This window comes from Pleurodeles waltl, chromosome 6, assembly GCF_031143425.1.
Source record: "Pleurodeles waltl isolate 20211129_DDA chromosome 6, aPleWal1.hap1.20221129, whole genome shotgun sequence".
In the NCBI taxonomy this organism is placed as follows: Eukaryota; Metazoa; Chordata; class Amphibia; order Caudata; family Salamandridae; genus Pleurodeles; species Pleurodeles waltl.
In genome coordinates, this window is record NC_090445.1 from 1,123,088,124 (window position 1) to 1,123,108,223 (window position 20,100).

Consider the following 20,100-nt stretch of genomic DNA (forward strand, 5'->3'; position numbering starts at 1 on the left):
TCTAAACACTGTTTATTATGTTTATTTGTATGTCAGTGTGGTTTGTGGAACCAGTTTTGTAGTGGTTCAAAAATATTTTCTGAATAATATGTTTTTCTAATTATACTGTGGGTTGGCACCTGTTTTTACTTTATTCGTTATTTTTTAGTTGTCTTTTTTTTATTTTGTACGTCTCTTGGAACTATTGTAGCCAATTTGAGGCATGTACTTGTGATATTTTTTACCTCCTCTGCCAAAGAGGACACTCTCTTGCAGTACTGTTCGGTCAAGTGTTTCATTAGCTCCTGCATCTCTTCCAGGTGGTGGTAAGCATTACTTTTCACGAGAGTATTTAAATTAGCTTTTCTCCAATGGGTCACCACCTCTCTCAAACTTTTTGCCAACCAGATCCATCTTCTTGCTATTTTTAGCTGGTTGTGGTGCAGATGTTGTTGGGCTATTTGCCCTTTTCCTTGCCATAGCTGCAATAATAGAATCGGCTGGTACCGTTCACTCAATGTACATAGGGTCTGTGGAGTTGTGTATGTACTTCTCTGCTCATGGTGTGACTGCTCTGCATGCTGCAGTTTCCATGAAGCCTTCTCTCCCTTGATCAAGTACGCTAGGCAACATAGGCAAGAACTGGTTCTTGGTCTGAGAAGGTAGGAGAGTTTCCAAGAGGAAGCATGACTGAGGTTTTTCCTCCTCTAACTGCACACCATATTTGTGTGCTGTCCTTTTAATAAAGTTGATCACACATGGTGATATCAGGAGTTGAAGGTCTTGAGGTATACCGGTTGACTGCCTCTTCAGGACAGTTTGTCTCCATGTCCTGCCACTGTGCTTCAGCATACTCCGATCCCTCCTGGAACACAGGTGACTCCATTCCCCCAAAGAAACACTGCTGTTCCTTTTTCTTCCTCTTGAGATTCTGGTGTTAAAGGGGGCTGTAAGAAGCTGGCCCTGTATGTGGTATGTGAATACTGTGTAGAGGGTCTGGGGGTTCCGCAGTGAGTGAACAATGCAATGCAATTCCAAAGAGCTCTATTTGATAGTAGTGTGGTCAAGCAGTCTTAGGCTTAACACAGAAGAGTGGAAGACACCTACAAATACACACAATAGTCAATAAATGAAACACACGACTCAAAAAGGAGATCCACACCAATTTATAAAAATAGCAAGTGTCTTTATATATGTTAAGGCATCAGAGAAAAAGCGTTCAGGTAAGTATGTTTTTAAATATGAATTCTTTTCACTTTAAAAAGTGGACACAGGGCTGTTTCTGAGTTTTGCAATGTTATCCTATAGGAGGAAAAACAAGTTAACAAGTTCTGCAAATAGGTAGAGTACAGTGACTTGCAAGACCTATCCCCGGGAGTTAAGGTGAGTAGTGGGCAAGGACCAAGGCAGCATCAGCAGTTCCTCCTTAGTGGCATGGGATGACTGGGTGCAAAACAGCATTGTGTGCAATGTGTCCCAACGGGGATCAGTCACTGCAAAAAGAGGCTGCAGGCTCTGGCTAAGAGGCCAGTCACACTGAACCAACAGCAGGGCCCAGGCCGCATGGTGCTCGCACACAGGCAAGCACCTTTGCTCCTCTTCTCTACAGCTCAGGGATGATGGTTGCAGAGGTGTCCGTACCGGAGTGGTTGCGGAGGAAGGGAGCTGTGTGCAGAGGCTGCAGGGAGTCCAGGAGGGATGAAACCACAATGGAATCGAACTATGGGGAACCTTGTTGCCACCGGTGGTCCACTTCAACTCGTGTCAGAGACGGTGGGTGCAGTGGTGACTTCAGTGTTGGGTTTTGGCGGCTTTAGAGTCCCTTATTATGGAGTCTGTTGGAGAACAGATCGGCTGTTCACAGGAGGTCGAGTCTTTTTTTTAAAGCAGGTAGTTTACAAAGGCAGGCAGTTCTACTGGGTTTCTGGAGTCACAGCTGCAGGACTAGTCGACTTTGGTGCAAATATCTATGCGGAATGCAGACAGGCCGGTTGGTACCAGGTCAGCTGCTTCTTTTCTCCTCTTCTGGTTTCGTGTCTCTTCTGTGTCCTTGGTCTTCTTAAGTTGTCAGGATCTGCTTCTCTGGTGCCAGGGGTTCTCCTAAATACTGAATTTCAGTGCTTTAGGGGTGTGTAGGGTAGTATCCAATGGGTTACTGCCCCTTGGGGTCACTACGTCCCCTATATGACCACTTCCCGTGGGAAGTGGGCATAACCCTGTCCCAGAATTCCAAGCTACGGCACCACAAAAATGGCTACCTCTGAAATTTTCAAGTCCACCTCACAGTAGCCCAGCTTAGGAGTGGTACTAACCTGGAGGTGCCATGCCTACCTGACTAGCTAATTTTCCCACCTGTCCAGATGCCAAGTTGGCTCTGGACAGGGGGGGGGCTTCCACTCCTGTGAGGGGAGCGAGATTTGCATTTCAAAGGTAGCAGCCCTTTGTGGCTTGCCGCTTTATGAAGGCTAAGCAGCAGGTCATCCTGTGGGCAGGGTGTTGCACCCTCTTCCCAGACAGGCTTTTGTTGTGGGCCTCCTAGGTGGCAGGCGGCAGGCTGACAGAAACCAGTCAGCAAGCACCCCAGAGGTTGGTGGGTTTTCAGGGGGCTCCTCTAAGGTGCCATCTGTGTGCATGTATTGGTAAATTCAACACTGGCATCCGTGTGGGTTGACCCACTCGAGATGTTTGATACCAAACATACCTATCTTCAGTGAAGCCATGATGTAGCTGGGGAACTCGTATTGACCAGTGTCCAGCACATGCATTTAAAATGGCTTCCCTGGCCACTAACTATGTCTGAGACCTGACAAAGACATAGCGGGCATAGCTGTTTTTGGAGATATGCCCTCAGATGTAATGTAATGCACCCTGCCTTAGGGATGACAGGCCTGCTGTAGGGATGACTTACATATATTGCATGCAATGTTGAGGTACATGGACCACAGGATGTGTGCCATGTCGTGTTTTCTCTAGCTGCTCCTCTTGTGTTGGTGGCTTTTGTGGGATTCTGAACTTGCGAAGTAAGGCTTTGAATTTTCCGTTTTTGCAGAAGTGCTAGTATTTCTACTCTGAAATGTTTTTTCTTTTTGATTTCGGCAGACCAGTTTTCTACGCTTAAGATTCTCTCTTCTACATCGAGGGTGTTTCAGTGTACTCTTTTTTTTGGTATGTCCCCGCCTTTCATCTTTTTCGACGTCGAAAGAGCTCAACTCCAATCATCTCTCAACGTCTTTGTCTTTACAAGTGCTCGAACACCTGCAGTATCCTTGTAAATGGACCTGAGGGGTTCTTCTTGAGTCTGCTTGCCTTTGGTCTGCGATTTCCTCTGCGCCGAGGCAGCTTTTGGTGTTTTAGACTCTGTAGTTTTAGACTCTCCCTCTATCTTTTTGGGGGATACCTGGGCTGTCTCCTCTCTTGGCTTCTGGTGTTCCCTCTCAATGTCAACCATTTACAGCTCCACATACGAGTCTTCTCCCTCTGCTCCTTCAGTGACATTGTCATTGTTGTCGCTCAACAGAGTTAAGTCTTGCAAGCATGGTGTTTGTTTCTGACGTAGTGCATCTGTCTCTGCCTTCGGCGTCTTTGCCTTAAACCCCACACAGACATTTATGTCAAAGGGTGTTTCTGCCGCCTCCACGGCAGGACCATCAAGATCTGGACCATACATTCAAGTTCCGAACAGGCACTCATATGAAGTACGAACCCCCATGAACCTTCTAGGCAGATTGTTAAGTGCTCTCTGGACTCAATACAGGTGATTAATCCAACTACAACCTGTACCTAAGACTCTGGCAGTTAAGGATTGCTTTAAATCACAGTTTAATCGCGCCACAACATTATTTTCCTCTGGATGTAATGGAGACAAGTACTAGAGTCGGACCCCCAACGAAGCCATGGCGTCCCTGAAAGCCCTCGAGGCGAAAGCAGGGCCCTGGTCCGGGTGGAAAGCCGCAACTGCATATGTACCGCAAGACTCGCAAATCTTTAATAACAGTCTGATTGTCAGCCGAGCGTTGTGGCCACACCCATAGAAATCTGGAGCAACAGTCAACAGCGACTAGGATGTATTTGTATGCACTGTCTGGTGTTAGGTGACCACAATGGTCCAAGTACACACATTGTAATGGTTTATTAGGAATTAAGAGGGGTGTCTGCGGCGGGCGTTTAACAGTGGTAACTTTAATTTGTTGGCAGATGTCACAACAGAGAACATACTGCTTGGCCTCTTTGTATAGACCTGGCCACCAATAGCAGGCTTGTAACAATGATACTGTAGCCGCCACACCAGCATGGGCAGATGCTACCCTCTCATGCACTGCTTTAATTAACTCTGGTCTTATATCTTTGTTGGGAATATCTTCAGTTTCATTGCGCATGGGCATTGACTCCACTGTTAGATTGTTTTCCCACAGAGGGTAAAGGAAGGAGTGATAGAGTATATAGGTACAGCGTAAAAGATGTCCATGCTAATATAAATGTATATACATATGTACAAATGTTTGTAACTTAAACAACTACAGGCTCCGAGGGAGGTGGGAGGGTGCATGTGAATCTGCAGCGGAACATGCCACAAACAGATGCACACTGGGTAAGTGACATTTTCTGCTCAATGGCATGTGTAGCTGCAGATACACATGCTGTGCATGGACTACAAAGCAGTTTGTCCTCCCATAAATGAGCGGTGGTTAGCCTGTAGGAGTTGAAGTTGTTTGAAATAATGTTCTTAGTACAGCTTGGCCTACTGTGGCTTGTTGTCATGATAAAACGTCTACACAGTAGTGTTTAGTGAATGTATGTGGTGCTGACCAAGTGGCTGCTTTACATATTTCAGCCATTGGTATGTTCCCTAAAAAAGCCATTGTAGCACCTTTTTTCATTGTAGAATGTATTTTAGGAGTAACTAAGAGTTGTCTTTTGGCTTTAATGTATTATGTTTGGATGCATTTTACAATCCATCTTGCTAAACCTTGTTTTGATATGGGATTGCCTGTATGAGGTTTTTGGAAGGCTACAAAGAGCTGTTTAGTCTTTATGAATGGTTTAGTTCTGTCAATATAGTACATTAAAGCTCTTTTGATGTCTAATGTATGTAGAGTTCTTTCTGCTACAGAATCTGGCTGTGGGAAGAAGACTGGCAGTTCCACTGTTTGATTTATATGAAATGGTGAAACGACCTTTGGAAGAAATGTTGGGTTTGTTCTTAGTACAACTTTATGCTTGTGTACTTGGAAGAATGGTTCTTCAAGAGTAAAGGCTTGGATTTCACTTACTCTTCTTAAAGAAGTAATTGCCACTAGGAAGGCAACCTTCCATGTTAAGAATTGCATTTGGCAGGAATGCATGAGTTCAAATGGTGGTCCCATAGGTTGCGTAAGCACTATATTTAAATTCCAAGAGGGGACTGGAGGTGTCCTGAGTGGAATGATGCGTTTTAAACCTTACATGAAAGCTTTAATGACAGGAACTCTAAATAAGGAACTGTGCTGTATATTTTGTAAATATGTTGAAATTGCAGTAAGATGAATTTTTATGGAAGAGAAAGATAAATATGATTTTTGTAAATGAAGTAAATAGCATACAATGTCTTGTATTGATGCTGTAAGAGGGTGAATATGTTTATCAGTAATATACACATCTTTTCCATTTGTTTGCATAGCACTGTCTAGTAGTGGGTTTTCTTGCTTGTTTAATAACTTCCATTCATTCTGATGGGAGTTGTAAATATCCAAACTCTATGACCTCAGGAGCCAAATTGCTAGATTGAGTGTTTTGGGATTTGGGTACCTGATCTGGCCTTTGTTTTGTGTCAACAGATCTGGTCTGTCTGGGAGCTTGGAGTGTGGTACTGCTGACATGTCTAATAATGTTGTGTACCACTGTTAACGTGTACCACATAGCAACGTTGGTGCTATGAGTATCATGTTGAGTGAAGTTTGACGCAACTTGTTGACTAGAAAGGAATGAGTGGGAGAGGGGGAAAAGCGTAAGCAAATATCCCACACCAATTGATCCATAGAGCATTGCCCTTGGATAGGGGATGTGGGTGTCTGGATGTGATGTTTTCGCATTTTGTGTTTTCGCTTGTGGCGAACAGATCTATGTTTGGCGATCCCCATTGTTGAAAGTATTTTTGAAGTACTTGAGGATGAATCTCCCATTTGTGTGTTTGTTGGTGATTTTTGCTGAGGATATCCGCTAATTGATTGTCTATCCCTGTTGTGCTAACAGGTGAATTTGGTTGTGGATTGCCCATTTCCAAATTTTCTGGGCTAGAAAGGAGAGTTGGGATGAATGTGCCCCCCCCTGTTTGTTTAGGTAATACATGGTTGTGATGTTGTCTGTTTTGATAAGAGCATTCTTCTGTGTGAGAAGAGGTTGAAAAGCTTTGAGTGCTAGGAAGACAACTAACAACCCCAAGTGATTTATATGTAGCTGTTTGTGTTTGGCATCCCATTGCCCTTGAATGTTGTGATTGTTTAGGTGAGCTCCCCAACCAATCATTGATGCATCTGTTGTAATTATGGTCTGAGGCACAGGGTCTTGAAATGGCCACCCTTTGCTTAGATTTGTCTAATTCCACCACTGAAGGGACATGCATGTTTGGCGGTCTATCAACACTAGATCTTGAAGTTGACCGTGTGCCTGTGACCATTGTTGTGCAAGGCACTGTTGTAAGGGCCGCATGTTTAGTCTTGCGTGTGGAACAATTGCAATACATGATGCCATCATCCCTAACATTTTCATTACAAATCTGACAGTGTATTGTTGATTTGTTTGTATTTGTGTGATTACATTTTTGAAAGCTTGTATCCTTTCTGTATCTGGACATGCTAGCGCTTGCTGAGTATTTAGTATTGCAGCCAAATACTGTTGTATTTGTGCCGGTTGTAGATGTGATTTTTGGTAGTTTATTGAGAACCCTAGTGTGTGCAAGGTTTGTATTACATAATGCGTATGATTTTGGCATTGCGTATGACTGTTTGATTTTATTAGCCAATCGTTTAGATATGGAAAGACATGTATATGTTGTCTTCTTAGGTAGGCTGCGACTACCTCTAGGCACTTTGTGAGTACCCTTGGAGCTGTTGTTATTCCAAAGGGCAACACTTTGAACTGATCGTGCTTTCCTTGAATGACAAACCTGAGATATTTTCTGTGTGCAGGATGGATGGGCATTTGAAAATACGCATCTTTGAGGTCTAATGCTGTCATGAAATCGTGTTTTTGTAGTAGTGGGATGACATCCTGTAGAGTTACCAAGTGAAAATGTTCTGACATGATGTATAGATTGAGGTTCCTAAGATCTAATATTGGCCTGAGGGTGCCATCTTTTTTGGGAATTAGGAAATATAGGGAGTAAACTCCTGTCTCTATTTGAGATTGTGGTACCAATTCTATTGCTTGTTTAAGTAGTAGAGATTGGACCTCTTCTTGTAAAAGACTGATGTGTTCTGTGGATAGTTTGTGTGACCTTGGTGGTATATTTGGAGGAGTGTGTATCAATTCTAGGCAATAGCCATTGCGGATAATTGATAGGACCCAATTGTCTGTGGTAATGTTTTGCAAATTTGTGAGGAACTGTTGTAGTCTTGCCCCCATAAGAGGTGTGTGGAGTGGAAGGGATTGAGATAAGTCACTGTTTAGGGTGCTGTGGAGGTTGTTTAGAGGTCTGAAATTCCCCTCTATTTCTGGGGTACTGTCATCTATATGTGCCCCTAAAACCACCTTGTTGGTATTAAGGTTGGTAGGTTGGCTTTGCCTGTGATGTGGATGTCTCTGTTGTCTGTGGTCTGAACCCAGCTCGAAACTGAGGTTTCCGAAAGGATCCCCTGTATGGTATTGAGTATAGTGCGCCCATTGCTTTCGCTCTGACTGAATACTTTCTTAACTTTTCGATGGCTGTGCCAACTTCTGGCCCAAAAAGTTGTTTTTTTATTGAATGGCATATTTAACGCAGCTTGCTGTATTTCTGGTTTAAATCCAGAAGATCTGAGTCAAGAATGCCTGCGTATTGTAGCTGCAGTGTTGACCCTTCTGTAAGTGGTGTCTTCTGCATCTAGGGCAGATCAAATTTGATTGTTAGGAATGGCTTGCCCTTCTTACACTACTTGTTGTGCCCTCTTTTGGTGTTTTTTGGGGAGATGCTGGATTATGTCTTGCATCTCGCCCCAATGGGCTCTGTCATAGCGGGCTAACCGTGCTTCTGAGTTGGCTATCCTCCACTGATTTGCTGCCTGGGATACAACTTGTTTCCCTGCAGCATTGAATTTCTTGCTCTCTTTATCAGGTGGGGGCGCATCTCCTGATGACAGACTGCTTGCTCTTTTTCTGGCAGCGCTAACGACCACAGAATCTGGAGGTACCTGCTGGGTGATGTAATCAGGATCAGAGGGTGGAGGTTTATATTTTTTCTCTATCCCGGGTGTTATTATATGTGCCTTAACAGGTCCACTAAATATCTGATCTGCGTGCTGCGTGTTTTAACATGCCTAGGAGCATGGGAAGGCATTGATAGTTAGAGTGTGTTGAGGATAGGGAGTATGATGCAGCCCTAGCTATAACTTGATTATAGACAGTGCTATCCTCAGGTGGTGAAGGTTTAGAGGGATAGCTGTCTGGGTCATTACTAGGAATGGGATCTGGATCATAAAGGTCCCATGGATCAACATTGTCCTGTTGTGAGTCAAAAGAGTGAGTGTGTGACTGCACTGGTGTAGGACTAATAGGAGGAAAGGTAGGTAGATGTAGAGTGAGGAGGAGAATGAGGAGGAGAACATTGAGGAGGCGGTGGTTTCTCCTTCTGCTTTGGCACCTTTGCTGGAGGCTGCATAGTGTCCAATTCCTCCTGAAAGGCTAGCTTTCTTTTTGGTTTTAGAGGAGGTACTGTCTGAATTCTGCCTGTTTCCTTATGGATGTGGATCCTGGACTGCCTTTCACCCATAACTTCAAGTATTGGTTGTACTTGATACTACTCTTCAGAGGTTTTGTGGCTTTCTTTAAGTCTTTTTGAAAGTCCATGTTCTTCTGTGTATGCTGGCATTTTCGGCTCTGAAGCAGGCTTTTTTGGGATTGAAAAAGATGATGCTGTCGATGCTCTCAGCTCCGAGAGTGATTTTCTAATTTTCGACTCCAAAAAAGGTTTGCTGGAGTCTGACACGGAGCTCTTTGTTGCCTCCGATGTTTTGGGAGGAGTGGCCTTTTTCGGTGCCGAACTGGTAAGTTGGTCGCCGGTAGTCTTTTTGCGGGCCGAGTCATGGCCTTCTGGCAGTGGCATACCCAAGGCCTTATGTTTATGTTTTTGCTTTTGTGAGGGTACAGGGGCAGTCGTACTCACATGCTGTCCCGCTGTGACCGGTCTGTCTACTTCCGATTCCTGATCCTGTTTGCATCAGTTCTTCCTCCTCCACGTCGAATTGTTCACTGCTTCTCGACGCCATTTCGAGTCTACGTGCCCTCCTGTCTCGAAGAGTCTTTTTGGATCGGAAGGATCCGACAGGCCTCACAATTTTCTTCCCGATGATCCGGGGAAAGGCTAATATTGCAAACCAGATGCTGGTCTGTATATGGGTATTTGGCGTGGCACAGAGGACAGAGCCGGAATGGAGTACAATCCATGAGACTTACACGCGCACGCCCCGAAGGGCCAGTAAAGTTGTTTTCTCCTACGGTACCGCTGTGTCGATGGAAGATATAAACCCGATCAATACAATACCGACGAAAAGAGTTTTTCAAAGTTTTCCGAATCGAAATCTCGGAGCGAGAGAAAACACGTCCGAACCAGACGGCGGAAAGAAAACAATCTAACAATGGAGTCGATGCCCATGCGCAATGGAACTGAAGAGGAGGAGTCACTCGATCCCGTGACTCGAAAACACTTCTTCGAAGAAAAACAACTTGTAACACTCCAAGCCCAACCCTAGATGGCAGAATAATGCACAGCATGTGTATCTGCAGCTACACATGCCATTGAACATATATATATAGATATCTATCTATCTCATCAATCAATCAGTGTCACCTGGAGCTCGTCTATGGTGACACGAACTTGGCAACTGACCACAGGGCCAAAACATGGTTTAGCCCAAGAATATGTCAGCGAGGGCCTCCTAGCAGGGTAAAAGAGGTTTGGTTAGTGCTTGGTAGTAGGATGAAGCCAAGTCTCACTTGAAAAGGAGCAGGACTTGTGTGCAGTGTTTTGTCAGGTAGAGTTTTGCCTTTAATTTTCCAATGGTTTTCGGGTTCATTTGGCTGCAGCTGTTGCAGTCTTTGGAGTCGTATGATGAACCTTGCGGTTTAAGTAGACAACATGGTTGCTTGCACATTAGAAGATTGGAGAGAAAAAATACCTTCAAGAGATGAAAACAAGAAGCAAACTCCAGATCTGCGCAGAAAGGATGGCAGAAAGAAGGGAACGGACGTCAGCGTTACTGGGGGGCACATTCGTCTACAGTTGTTGCTTCTGGAGTGGAACAAGGTTGGTGCAGGCCACAAAATGCCAACTACTAGGGACGCTGGAGCACTGCTTTTTAAATTTCTGTATCTAGGCTGACACCTTTGGTTATTTACAAGATGAGGAATCTGTAGTTACAGTATCTATTGGAAACCGCATTGAAAGATGAATTCCACCAAAGACTTACAAATCCTAGGTTTTGGTTTGCTTCATTTCTCGAGGACACCTCTGGTATACAAGACGGTGAAACAAAGTTTCCAGATTTTTTTTGTTTAGAACGGCTATTTATTACTTGAGCCACGTGTTCATTGTGCATGCAGAACAGTGCTGTATGAAGTAATACGCACACATAATGTTTATTAAAAAAAACAAAAAACTATTGACTCTGTTAAATTGCACTTATTAAGTAAATTAAGAGGAGTATTGTCTTTCTTATGGTTGCTAGTCTTATTTCATGTTTTTAGGAGTCTACATCTGCAGCCAAGGGCTACCACTTGAGACCTCAATTTGTCCTGGAAATTATGGGAACAGTTTTTTCAAGAGCCTATTGGACTAACATCTAATAATTTGGAACACAGAAACCTAGATTTGGTACTATGGAGGTTGGTTTCCATTTAGTTTAGCTGTAAGATGGTTTATATTGTTGGAGCGTTAAACTAAGCAAATGCAGATGCTTTTAGAGGCACAACTGTGGCAGTGGTGACCATTATCAGACACAAAACAGCTAAGACAGCAGAGCTGTCATTGGCCGGTGGTGTCATACTGTATCAGCAGTGTCTCCTTGAGTTGAGAATCCTTAGCACTGGGCCTCACATCAATTCTCACAGAAAACCCTGCATGCCCAGACATAGATCTCTTAGTTTACACACTGGTGGCTCAACCCTATTTGCGACTCCAATGGTGCGTGTACACGATTGGGATAAAAGTGTCTAATCAGATTTGTTGGAGCCCGAGATGAGCTAAGCTGAAACATAACCAGTGATTAAGAGGGGTTGATTCTGATTTTGGAGAGGGCCAGTGAGTAAAGCATTGTCATAATCAAAAGAAAAATCACAAGTGCGCGTACAGAGTTTGAGGGTAGCATGTGATACGAATGAAGCTACTGCTCATGACAAGTTCAGATATTATTGGACGGTCAGATGGAAAAAGTTCCAACTCCATACCAGGGATATTTATGAAGTAAGGAGCTGGTCGGGAATTTTCAATAGGAGCCGTGGTTCCCCAAATAGGGTTTGAAAGGGACACAAGATAAAATCACAAGGGAGTCACGTGCACAAATGCTCTGAAAACCCACCAACTTGAAAGCACTATATCCTGGAGGATCCAAAACCAGAATGAAAATCAAGTACCTTAATTCCCATGGGTTTGTGAAATAAAAACACCCTCTTTTTTAAAGTTAACTTAAGACACTGTCAATACAACAGCCAGTATAAAGGTCTCAAACTCAAGGTTTGTTAAACCTGAGCTTGGTGAATATCTAAAACAAATCTATTTAATTCCCTCCAGAAAGGGACATAAACAGGTAGCTACAAAAGTGGCCTGTAATAAAAAATGAAGTAAGCAGCCTAAGGACGTTTTGCGGAATACCTGGTGTAACTTCCAATATCATTACAGATATGATACTATAAGATGCCTCATGGGCTTCACTTGACTTTTCCAGGTCGCACTTAACAGCTCCCTGGTGAGATCTATGTCTAGCCTTTCCAAATCCTGGCAGGATATTCAAGTTGGACAAATGTATTACAATTAACCTGGGTAAGCATTATCACCTTAATTTATAGGGTTAAGTTTTTGTAGTGAGGGTGAGGAGCACACTGCAGCATTTGGAAGGAGTGTGCTTCACACATTCCTGATATTTTATTGATCCTTCTCTGGTCTAGTCGGGATCACCGCTGGGAAAATCACTCAAAAGTCAGGACGGGTGGAATTCCCACAATTCATGTACTGTCGTATTTTCAGCTTAATTAAATATCCACCATATTTGCAATGTAATCCTTCAACTGCTGCATGACTGGCAGATTTTAACCAAAACATGTTCCTTCCTCCAGGCTCTCGCAAATCAAAAAGGCACTAAAAAGCTGCACACTGAGACGAATATAGTGCCAGAAACATTGGACCTTTAGTAGGAGCACCACTGAGCTGCTGATTGCTATAATCTGGCATTTAAAGAGGAAGAGGTATTGATAAGATGGAGTTGATATCCATCAAGGATAATCCTATTCAGTAATACATCAAGTTTAATTTTTCATTAATCAGCTCAATACATTTTTGAATTGTACTAATGCAGTACTAGATAAAGCATGTTTTAAAGTAGCTCCTGTGGTATATTTTTATAGTTTCATCTTAAAGCATTCTCTTACACAGTAGCATCCACATATGGGGCATATTTTCATGACTCTGTATACTATCATGTCATGTAGGGGGAGTAAGTGATTAGAGTACATCTTCATCAAAAGGCACCAAGAAATTATAGAATGCTTTTAAAAAATAGCTTTCCAACATTACAATGTAGCATTTAATTTACAAATGTTCTTAGCTTGTCTTTACAGCATAACCTCACAGTATGTATACGATCGGTATTTAAACAGGGCAATATATGGCCATTTAGCAAATTACTATGCACTTCCAATTAAAGGACCCTTAACACGATGTAATTTACCCAGAAACATAAAATGTAGTCAAGTGGGAAACCAGGCTTCTAATCAGAGTTCATACTTTCAATGTCTTTAGAGTGTCTACTTATGAGTAATTATTTATTGAGTGTCCTTGCAGTATGTTCCTGACGACTGTACATTAGTATGTCATTAAGAGTCTATAAATAGTACTACAGCATTAGAGTAATCCCAACAAGCCTTCAGATGTCTAGAGAGAATAATCAAGTAAATATAATGAAATAGTGGCTCTACATTCTGCTGGTTTTGTGGTAACAGTTTATGTCTAAGAGGGTTAAGGGGCTTGTGGAAAGTGCTTTCTTACCTCTTTGCACAAGCCATTGAGCAGAAACGTTTGGACCGCTTGAACTTGTACTCAAAATCCACACGACCACACAGTTCACATTTCAGTTTAGGGGTGTCTGCATCATCTTTGGATTCTGAGGTGAAAGAAACCATGAAAACAATTACTCACTAGCAAAAGAAAGGAATAGTTGCCTGTAATGGGTCAAGTAAACATGGCAATGAGGATTATTATTCTGGTTGGTATAACAACCTGTGCACTCCAGTATACCATTTTAAGGACCTTTTCCTCCATATCCAGGTTGCATGAATGTGAGATACATTCACTTCTGGGTTACAAGTCATCCTTTAGTGCAAAAACCAAGACATTTGAAGGAATACACATTCAGATTCATTTAATTCCATCCAGAAGAGATTAAAACATAAAAATTATATGGGACTGATCGGTCTATAGATTATCAATGTGTCAGGCTAAAGCTGAAACATTCATACAATATACACACCTAGATTTGATATGTTGGTTCCATGTTCGAGTTTCTAGTTTGCTGGGGGTAAAGAGGCACAGACACACTCTGGGTTACAATGCCCAGTCTGTTGCTAGAGAATGTTGTGTCTTCTATTTACATTAGCTCTGTGTGTTCTGATCATGAATGATAAGTCAGCATCTTGAACGCTGTGTTTTCTATACCTAGGTTATGCTGTGCAGTTATATTGTAATGTGCAATCCCATATCAATGCTCTCTGTGATTACCAGGGTGCATGATTTTCCACTGATTTCAAAATGTAGTGAATCCAGGTTGCACTATACATTTCGAGAGGTATCAAATTCTTCTGTATGACTGCTAGAAATAATTTCACTGTTAGTCGTCAGTCCTACAACACTGATATGAAACTGTAATAGTGTATAGTACATTTCCCTTGTGCCTTTTAGTCACTGAATATATTCTCCTCAACCGGTTAGGGATTCACCTGATTGTGATGGTGGCTGATGATTTCTGAATGGTTCCACTGCAAGAGATTAACTTATCGTCTGCAGTATTAAAGAACTAACACTTTCTGCAAAAATTAACCACATATATGCCATATTCCCTTTATCTGTGCCCATTCTTTGTGTAACAGATTTTGTGTTGGTTTCATAAGTAATCTGGACTGAGGAACTTGGATGATACATCATGGTATCTTCCCCAGTAAATCTATGAGGTGTAGACCAAGTAGCAGCTTTACACATGTCTGCTATTGGGATATTACCTAAAAAAGCCATAGACGCACCTTTCTTTCTGGTGAAATGTGCTCTAGTGGAAATAGGTAACTTCCGTTTGACTTTGGCATAGCAAGTTTGAATACATTTGACTGTCCACCTGGCTATATCATTTTTTTATATTGGGTAATTATATGAGGATTTGAAAATGCTACAAAACGTTGTTTGATTTCCTAAACTGCTTGGTCCTGTCAATATAATACACAAGAGCACTTTTTACACCTAGTGTGTAAAGAGCTCTCTCTGCAACGGATTCTGGGTGAGGGAAAAATACTGGTAATTCAATTGATTGATTGACTGATGTGAAATTGTGAAACTACTATTGGAAGGAATTTAGGATTTGTGTGGAGAACTCCCTTATCTCTATGTAACTGGAAAAATGGTTCTTCTAAAGTTAGAGCCTGGAGTTCACTCACTTGTCCTAGGGAAGTGATCCCCACTAAAAAAAAGCTACTTTACATTAAAGGAATTGTAAGGTGCAAGCATGCATAGGCTCAAAAGGTGGACCCATGAGCCTAGTAAGTACAATATTAAGATTTCAGGATGGTGCTGGAGGAATCCTGGGTGGAATGACTCTTTTGAGGCCTACCATGAAGGCTTTTTGATAACTGGAATTCTGAATAAAGAGATATGTTGTCTGTTTTGTGGGTAAGCAGCTATAGCTTCTAAATGAAGATGAACAGTATGCTAAATTTGTCTTTTTCAAATGCAGCAAATAACAAACAATGTCTTGGACTGATGCTCTGAGTGGGTGTGCAGTAGATGTGGTGTTGGGTTTTCACCAGAGGCCACAGTCTTCTGATCTCCACCCCTCCCAGATAACCTCCACAATCCAGCCTCCGTCGCAATAGTCAACTCTGGGTGGAGAGGAGAGAGGAACACAGCTGGAAATGCAGTCGAGCAGCCACCACCACAGTTTCTTCCTAAACGTGAATGGAATAAGACAGGTTCCCTTGGTGCTGGGCCCATTGAGACTTCAGATCTCACTGCAGAGCCTCCATGTAACAAGCAAAGATGCTTGAAACCACTCCCACCGAAACCCAGGAACGAGACTGAAATATCATGATCTAAGACAATGTCCTCGACATGTGATGGAGGCAAGGCCCAAAATTGCAACGTATGAAGAATGGCTTAATTGAAAGACAGCTAAGCCGAAAGAGTCAAGTGTGAATCTGGCACGTTGATAGTGAACACCAGGGATGCCAGGAGGTTCGCCTTCAACTGAGTTGGTCTACAACTGACTGTAGCAAGGCCGCCATCAGCAGACAATCATCGAGGCGGGAGGAAACCGCTATCTCTGACTTCCGAAGATGTGCCAGGACCACCTCTATTCTTGTGCCCACCCAAGGGACATTGCTAACGCCGAAAGGGAGAACAGCAAATTGGAAATGCTTCTGTCCTATCCTGAACCGCAAGTAACAACTATCTGTATGTCAGTCCTCTGTAGACTCCCCCAAAGGGGCTAGTTTGTTGATTAAGTAGCCTGGAAGAAGCTTAAAGATCCAGAGAACAATGAAACTTCTGGCTCAGCTTTACTGAAGCATTCTAGGACTGAATCAATTCTCTCCCTAAACATGTGAAATCTGTTATATAGCATGTGCATATGAGTGGCCTGGACATCTCCCAAAAAACAACAGATCTCATCCAAGCATGGTAACGGATGACCACACTGGTACCGATCACTCAACCTAAGAATTTTGTGATGTTCAAACCAGCAAAATGTCACTTAGCCTCAACCTGAATGGTCTGCACCAGAGAGGCCTGAAGAGCTTCAGAGACTACCGGCAACGTGTCACTGACCATGTCCCATGGTGTACATACTGTGGCCAAGCATTTCCTGGCCTCGAGGCTAGGGTTGTTGATGAGAACAATTGAATCTTGAATGCCTCAAGCCTTTTCGATTCTCTGTATGGAGGGGTCGTAGGGAAGGACTTCACCTTGCTGGTAGAGGCCTGAACCACCTGACTCAGGGGTGGGATGCCGAAATCGGGGTGCCAGGCAACCTGCCTGTTCATCAGGGGCATTAACAAGGCTTTGCCTATCAAGGTCACATTCAGGACTGTATTATATTGTAAACAGGGGCTCACATAAAGCCAAGCCAGGTAAAAGGACCTCTATAAGATGTTAGTTTTGATCTCCATAGCGGGAAGTGGAAGGTCCAAGACCTCGGCTACATGTCTAATGACTATGGCTAAGGAAGCACTTTCTTTTGTTGATGGTCCGGAGAGAGAAATCAACAGTGCAGGGGATGTATCAGGCCCACAAGCCCCCTACAAGCTTGTGGACAAAACAATAATCATAGTTTGGAGATAACATTCCTTGATCTCCAAATGGTGGCTCATCAATGTCTGAACTGAACAACTGGCGGAGCACCTGATGGCGGTCCCATAGCAGGGTGCTGTTCTGTCCTAATTAGACTGAATGGGGACCATGTGCGTCAATGTGGATTTCAGACGTGACCTAAGGCAAGGCCAAAACAAATTAGACTTGGAGCAGACCCCGAAATCAAGATAGGCTCTTCCTCTGGTGCGAGAGGTGTCAGTACTGGCATCAATGTTGAATGGACTGGTGCAGATTTCGGCACCGGAGCGGAAGCCAGCACAGACACTACTGCGAAATCAAAGGCAAGCTAGAGTGACACAGAGAGCGTTGAATACTCATCCTTTGCAGAAGACCAGCTGAAGGAGCGTGCTGTCCTTTGGGGCCTGAAGCTGTGCCAGACGGAACTGGCAGAGTGCCAAATATAATGAGCAGGTTCTCCCTGAAGGCTTTGATCTATTGTGATGTCACTGATGACCCGAGATGTTCAGGGTACAACAGGACCAATAGTAAAAGCTGTTCCTCAATGGACTGGCAGCTACAAAGCCTTGCACACAGACGTCCTCACAACTTCTCTGGTGATAGAGAGTGGTAGGATGGGGAAGAGTCTCACCTGGCTATCTTGTGTTTCCTTTTTGATGTTGCCTTACCTGAGGACTTCCAGGAGAACGAGCACAGAAGTGGTTCCAGGCTCTCGATTCTGAACGGGAGCCGGACTTGAGCTGTTTCTTCTGGTGTTTAGTGAAGTGCAGCTTTGCTTCAAGGTCTCGGACTGCCTCTGAGTTCATGAGGGCACATTCTTCACACAACTTGAGCCCAAACACTAAAGGCATACCTAATGGGCGTCTGTCACGGATATCTATTATCAACAGTCACTGCACAGCGTAAACCCTGAAGTCTTCACAGAGTCCATAGCTCCCTTGCAAACTTGTAAGGAAATGCCTCCTTGGCATGGTTGCCCCCTGACTTTTTGCCTTTGCTGATGCTATGTTTACAATTGAAAGTGTGCTGAGGCCTGCTAACCAGGCCCCAGCACCAGTGTTCTTTCCCTAACCTGTACTTTTGTATCCACAATTGGCAGACCCTGGCATCCAGATAAGTCCCTTGTAACTGGTACTTCTAGTACCAAGGGCCCTGATGCCAAGGAAGGTCTCTAAGGGATGCAGCATGTCTTATGCCACCCTGGAGACCTCTCACTCAGCACAGACACACTGCTTGCCAGCTTGTGTGTGCTAGTGAGGACAAAACGAGTAAGTCGACATGGCACTCCCCTCAGGGTGCCATGCCAGCCTCTCACTACCTATGCAGTATAGGTAAGACACCCCTCTAGCAGGCCTTACAGCCCTAAGGCAGGGTGCACTATACCATAGGTGAGGGTACCAGTGCATGAGCATGGTACCCCTACAGTGTCTAAACAAAACCTTAGACATTGTAAGTGCAGGGTAGCCATAAGAGTATATGGTCTGGGAGTCTGTCAAACACGAACTCCACAGCACCATAATGGCTACACTGAAAACTGGGAAGTTTGGTATCAAACTTCTCAGCACAATAAATGCACACTGATGCCAGTGTACATTTTATTGTAAAATACACCACAGAGGGCACCTTAGAGGTGCCCCCTGAAACTTAACCGACTATCTGTGTAGGCTGACTAGTTTTAGCAGCCTGCCACAAACCGAGACATGTTGCTGGCCCCATGGGGAGAGTGCCTTTGTCACTCTGAGGCCAGTAACAAAGCCTGCACTGGGTGGAGATGCTAACACCTCCCCCAGGCAGGAATTGTCACACCTGGCGGTGAGCCTCAAAGGCTCACCTCCTTTGTGCCAACCCAGCAGGACACTCCAGCTAGTGGAGTTGCCCGCCCCCTCCGGCCAGGCCCCACTTTTGGCGGCAAGGCCGGAGAAAATAATGAGAAAAACAAGGAGGAGTCACTGGCCAGTCAGGACAGCCCCTAAGGTGTCCTGAGCTGAGGTGACTCTAACTTTTAGAAATCCTCCATCTTGCAGATGGAGGATTCCCCCAATAGGGTTAGGATTGTGACCCCCTCCCCTTGGGAGGAGGCACAAAGAGGGTGTACCCACCCTCAGGGCTAGTAGCCATTGGCTACTAACCCCCCAGACCTAAACACGCCCTTAAATTTAGTATTTAAGGGCTACCCTGAACCCTAGAAGATTAGATTCCTGCAACAAGAAGAAGGACTGCCCAGCTGAAAACCCCTGCAGCGGAAGACCAGAAGACGACAACTGCCTTGGCTCCAGAAACTCACCGGCCTGTCTCCTGCCTTCCAAAGATCCTGCTCCAGCGACGCCTTCCGAAGGGACCAGCGACCTCGACATCCTCTGAGGACTGCCCCTGCTTCGAAAAGACAAGAAACTCCCGAGGACAGCGGACCTGCTCCAAGAAAAGCTGCAACTTGGTTTCCAGCAACTTTAAAGAACCCTGCAAGCTCCCCGCAAGAAGCGTGAGACTTGCAACACTGCACCCGGCGACCCCGACTCGGCTGGTGGCGATCCGACACCTCAGGAGGGACCCCAGGACTACTCTGATTCTGTGAGTACCAAAACCTGTCCCCCCTGAGCCCCCACAGCGCCGCCTGCAGAGGGAATCCCGAGGCTTCCCCTGACCGCGACTCTTTGAACCTAAAGTCCCGACGCCTGGGAGAGACCCTGCACCCGCAGCCCCCAGGACCTGAAGGACCGGACTTTCACTGGAGAAGTGACCCCCAGGAGTCCCTCTCCCTTGCCCAAGTGGAGGTTTCCCCGAGGAACCCCCCCCTTGCCTGCCTGCAGCGCTGAAGAGATCCCGAGATCTCTCATAGACTAACATTGCGAACCCGACGCTTGTTTCTACACTGCACCCGGCCGCCCCCGCGCCGCTGAGGGTGAAATTTCTGTGTGGACTCGTGTCCCCCCCGGTGCCCTACAAAACCCCCCTGGTCTGCCCTCCGAAGACGCGGGTACTTACCTGCAAGCAGACCGGAACCGGGGCACCCCCTTCTCTCCATTCTAGCCTATGTGTTTTGGGCACCACTTTGAACTCTGCACCTGACCGGCCCTGAGCTGCTGGTGTGGTGACTTTGGGGTTGCTCTGAACCCCCAACGGTGGGCTACCTTGGACCAAGAACTGAACCCTGTAAGTGT

The 20,100-nt window shown here is 44.6% G+C and overlaps 1 protein-coding gene across 10 annotated transcripts in view; it reads right to left on the reverse strand.

Annotated features, from left to right (window-relative positions):
* PHC2 (polyhomeotic homolog 2) overlaps positions 1-20,100 on the reverse strand; it is a 635,967-nt gene that overhangs the window by 36,118 nt on the left and 579,749 nt on the right. For all 10 annotated transcript variants that reach the window (XM_069240302.1, XM_069240300.1, XM_069240304.1 and 7 more), the window contains one exon: positions 13,406-13,520. In XM_069240302.1, coding sequence (XP_069096403.1) covers positions 13,406-13,520 — 115 coding nt within the window. The remainder of the gene's footprint in view (positions 1-13,405; positions 13,521-20,100) is intronic.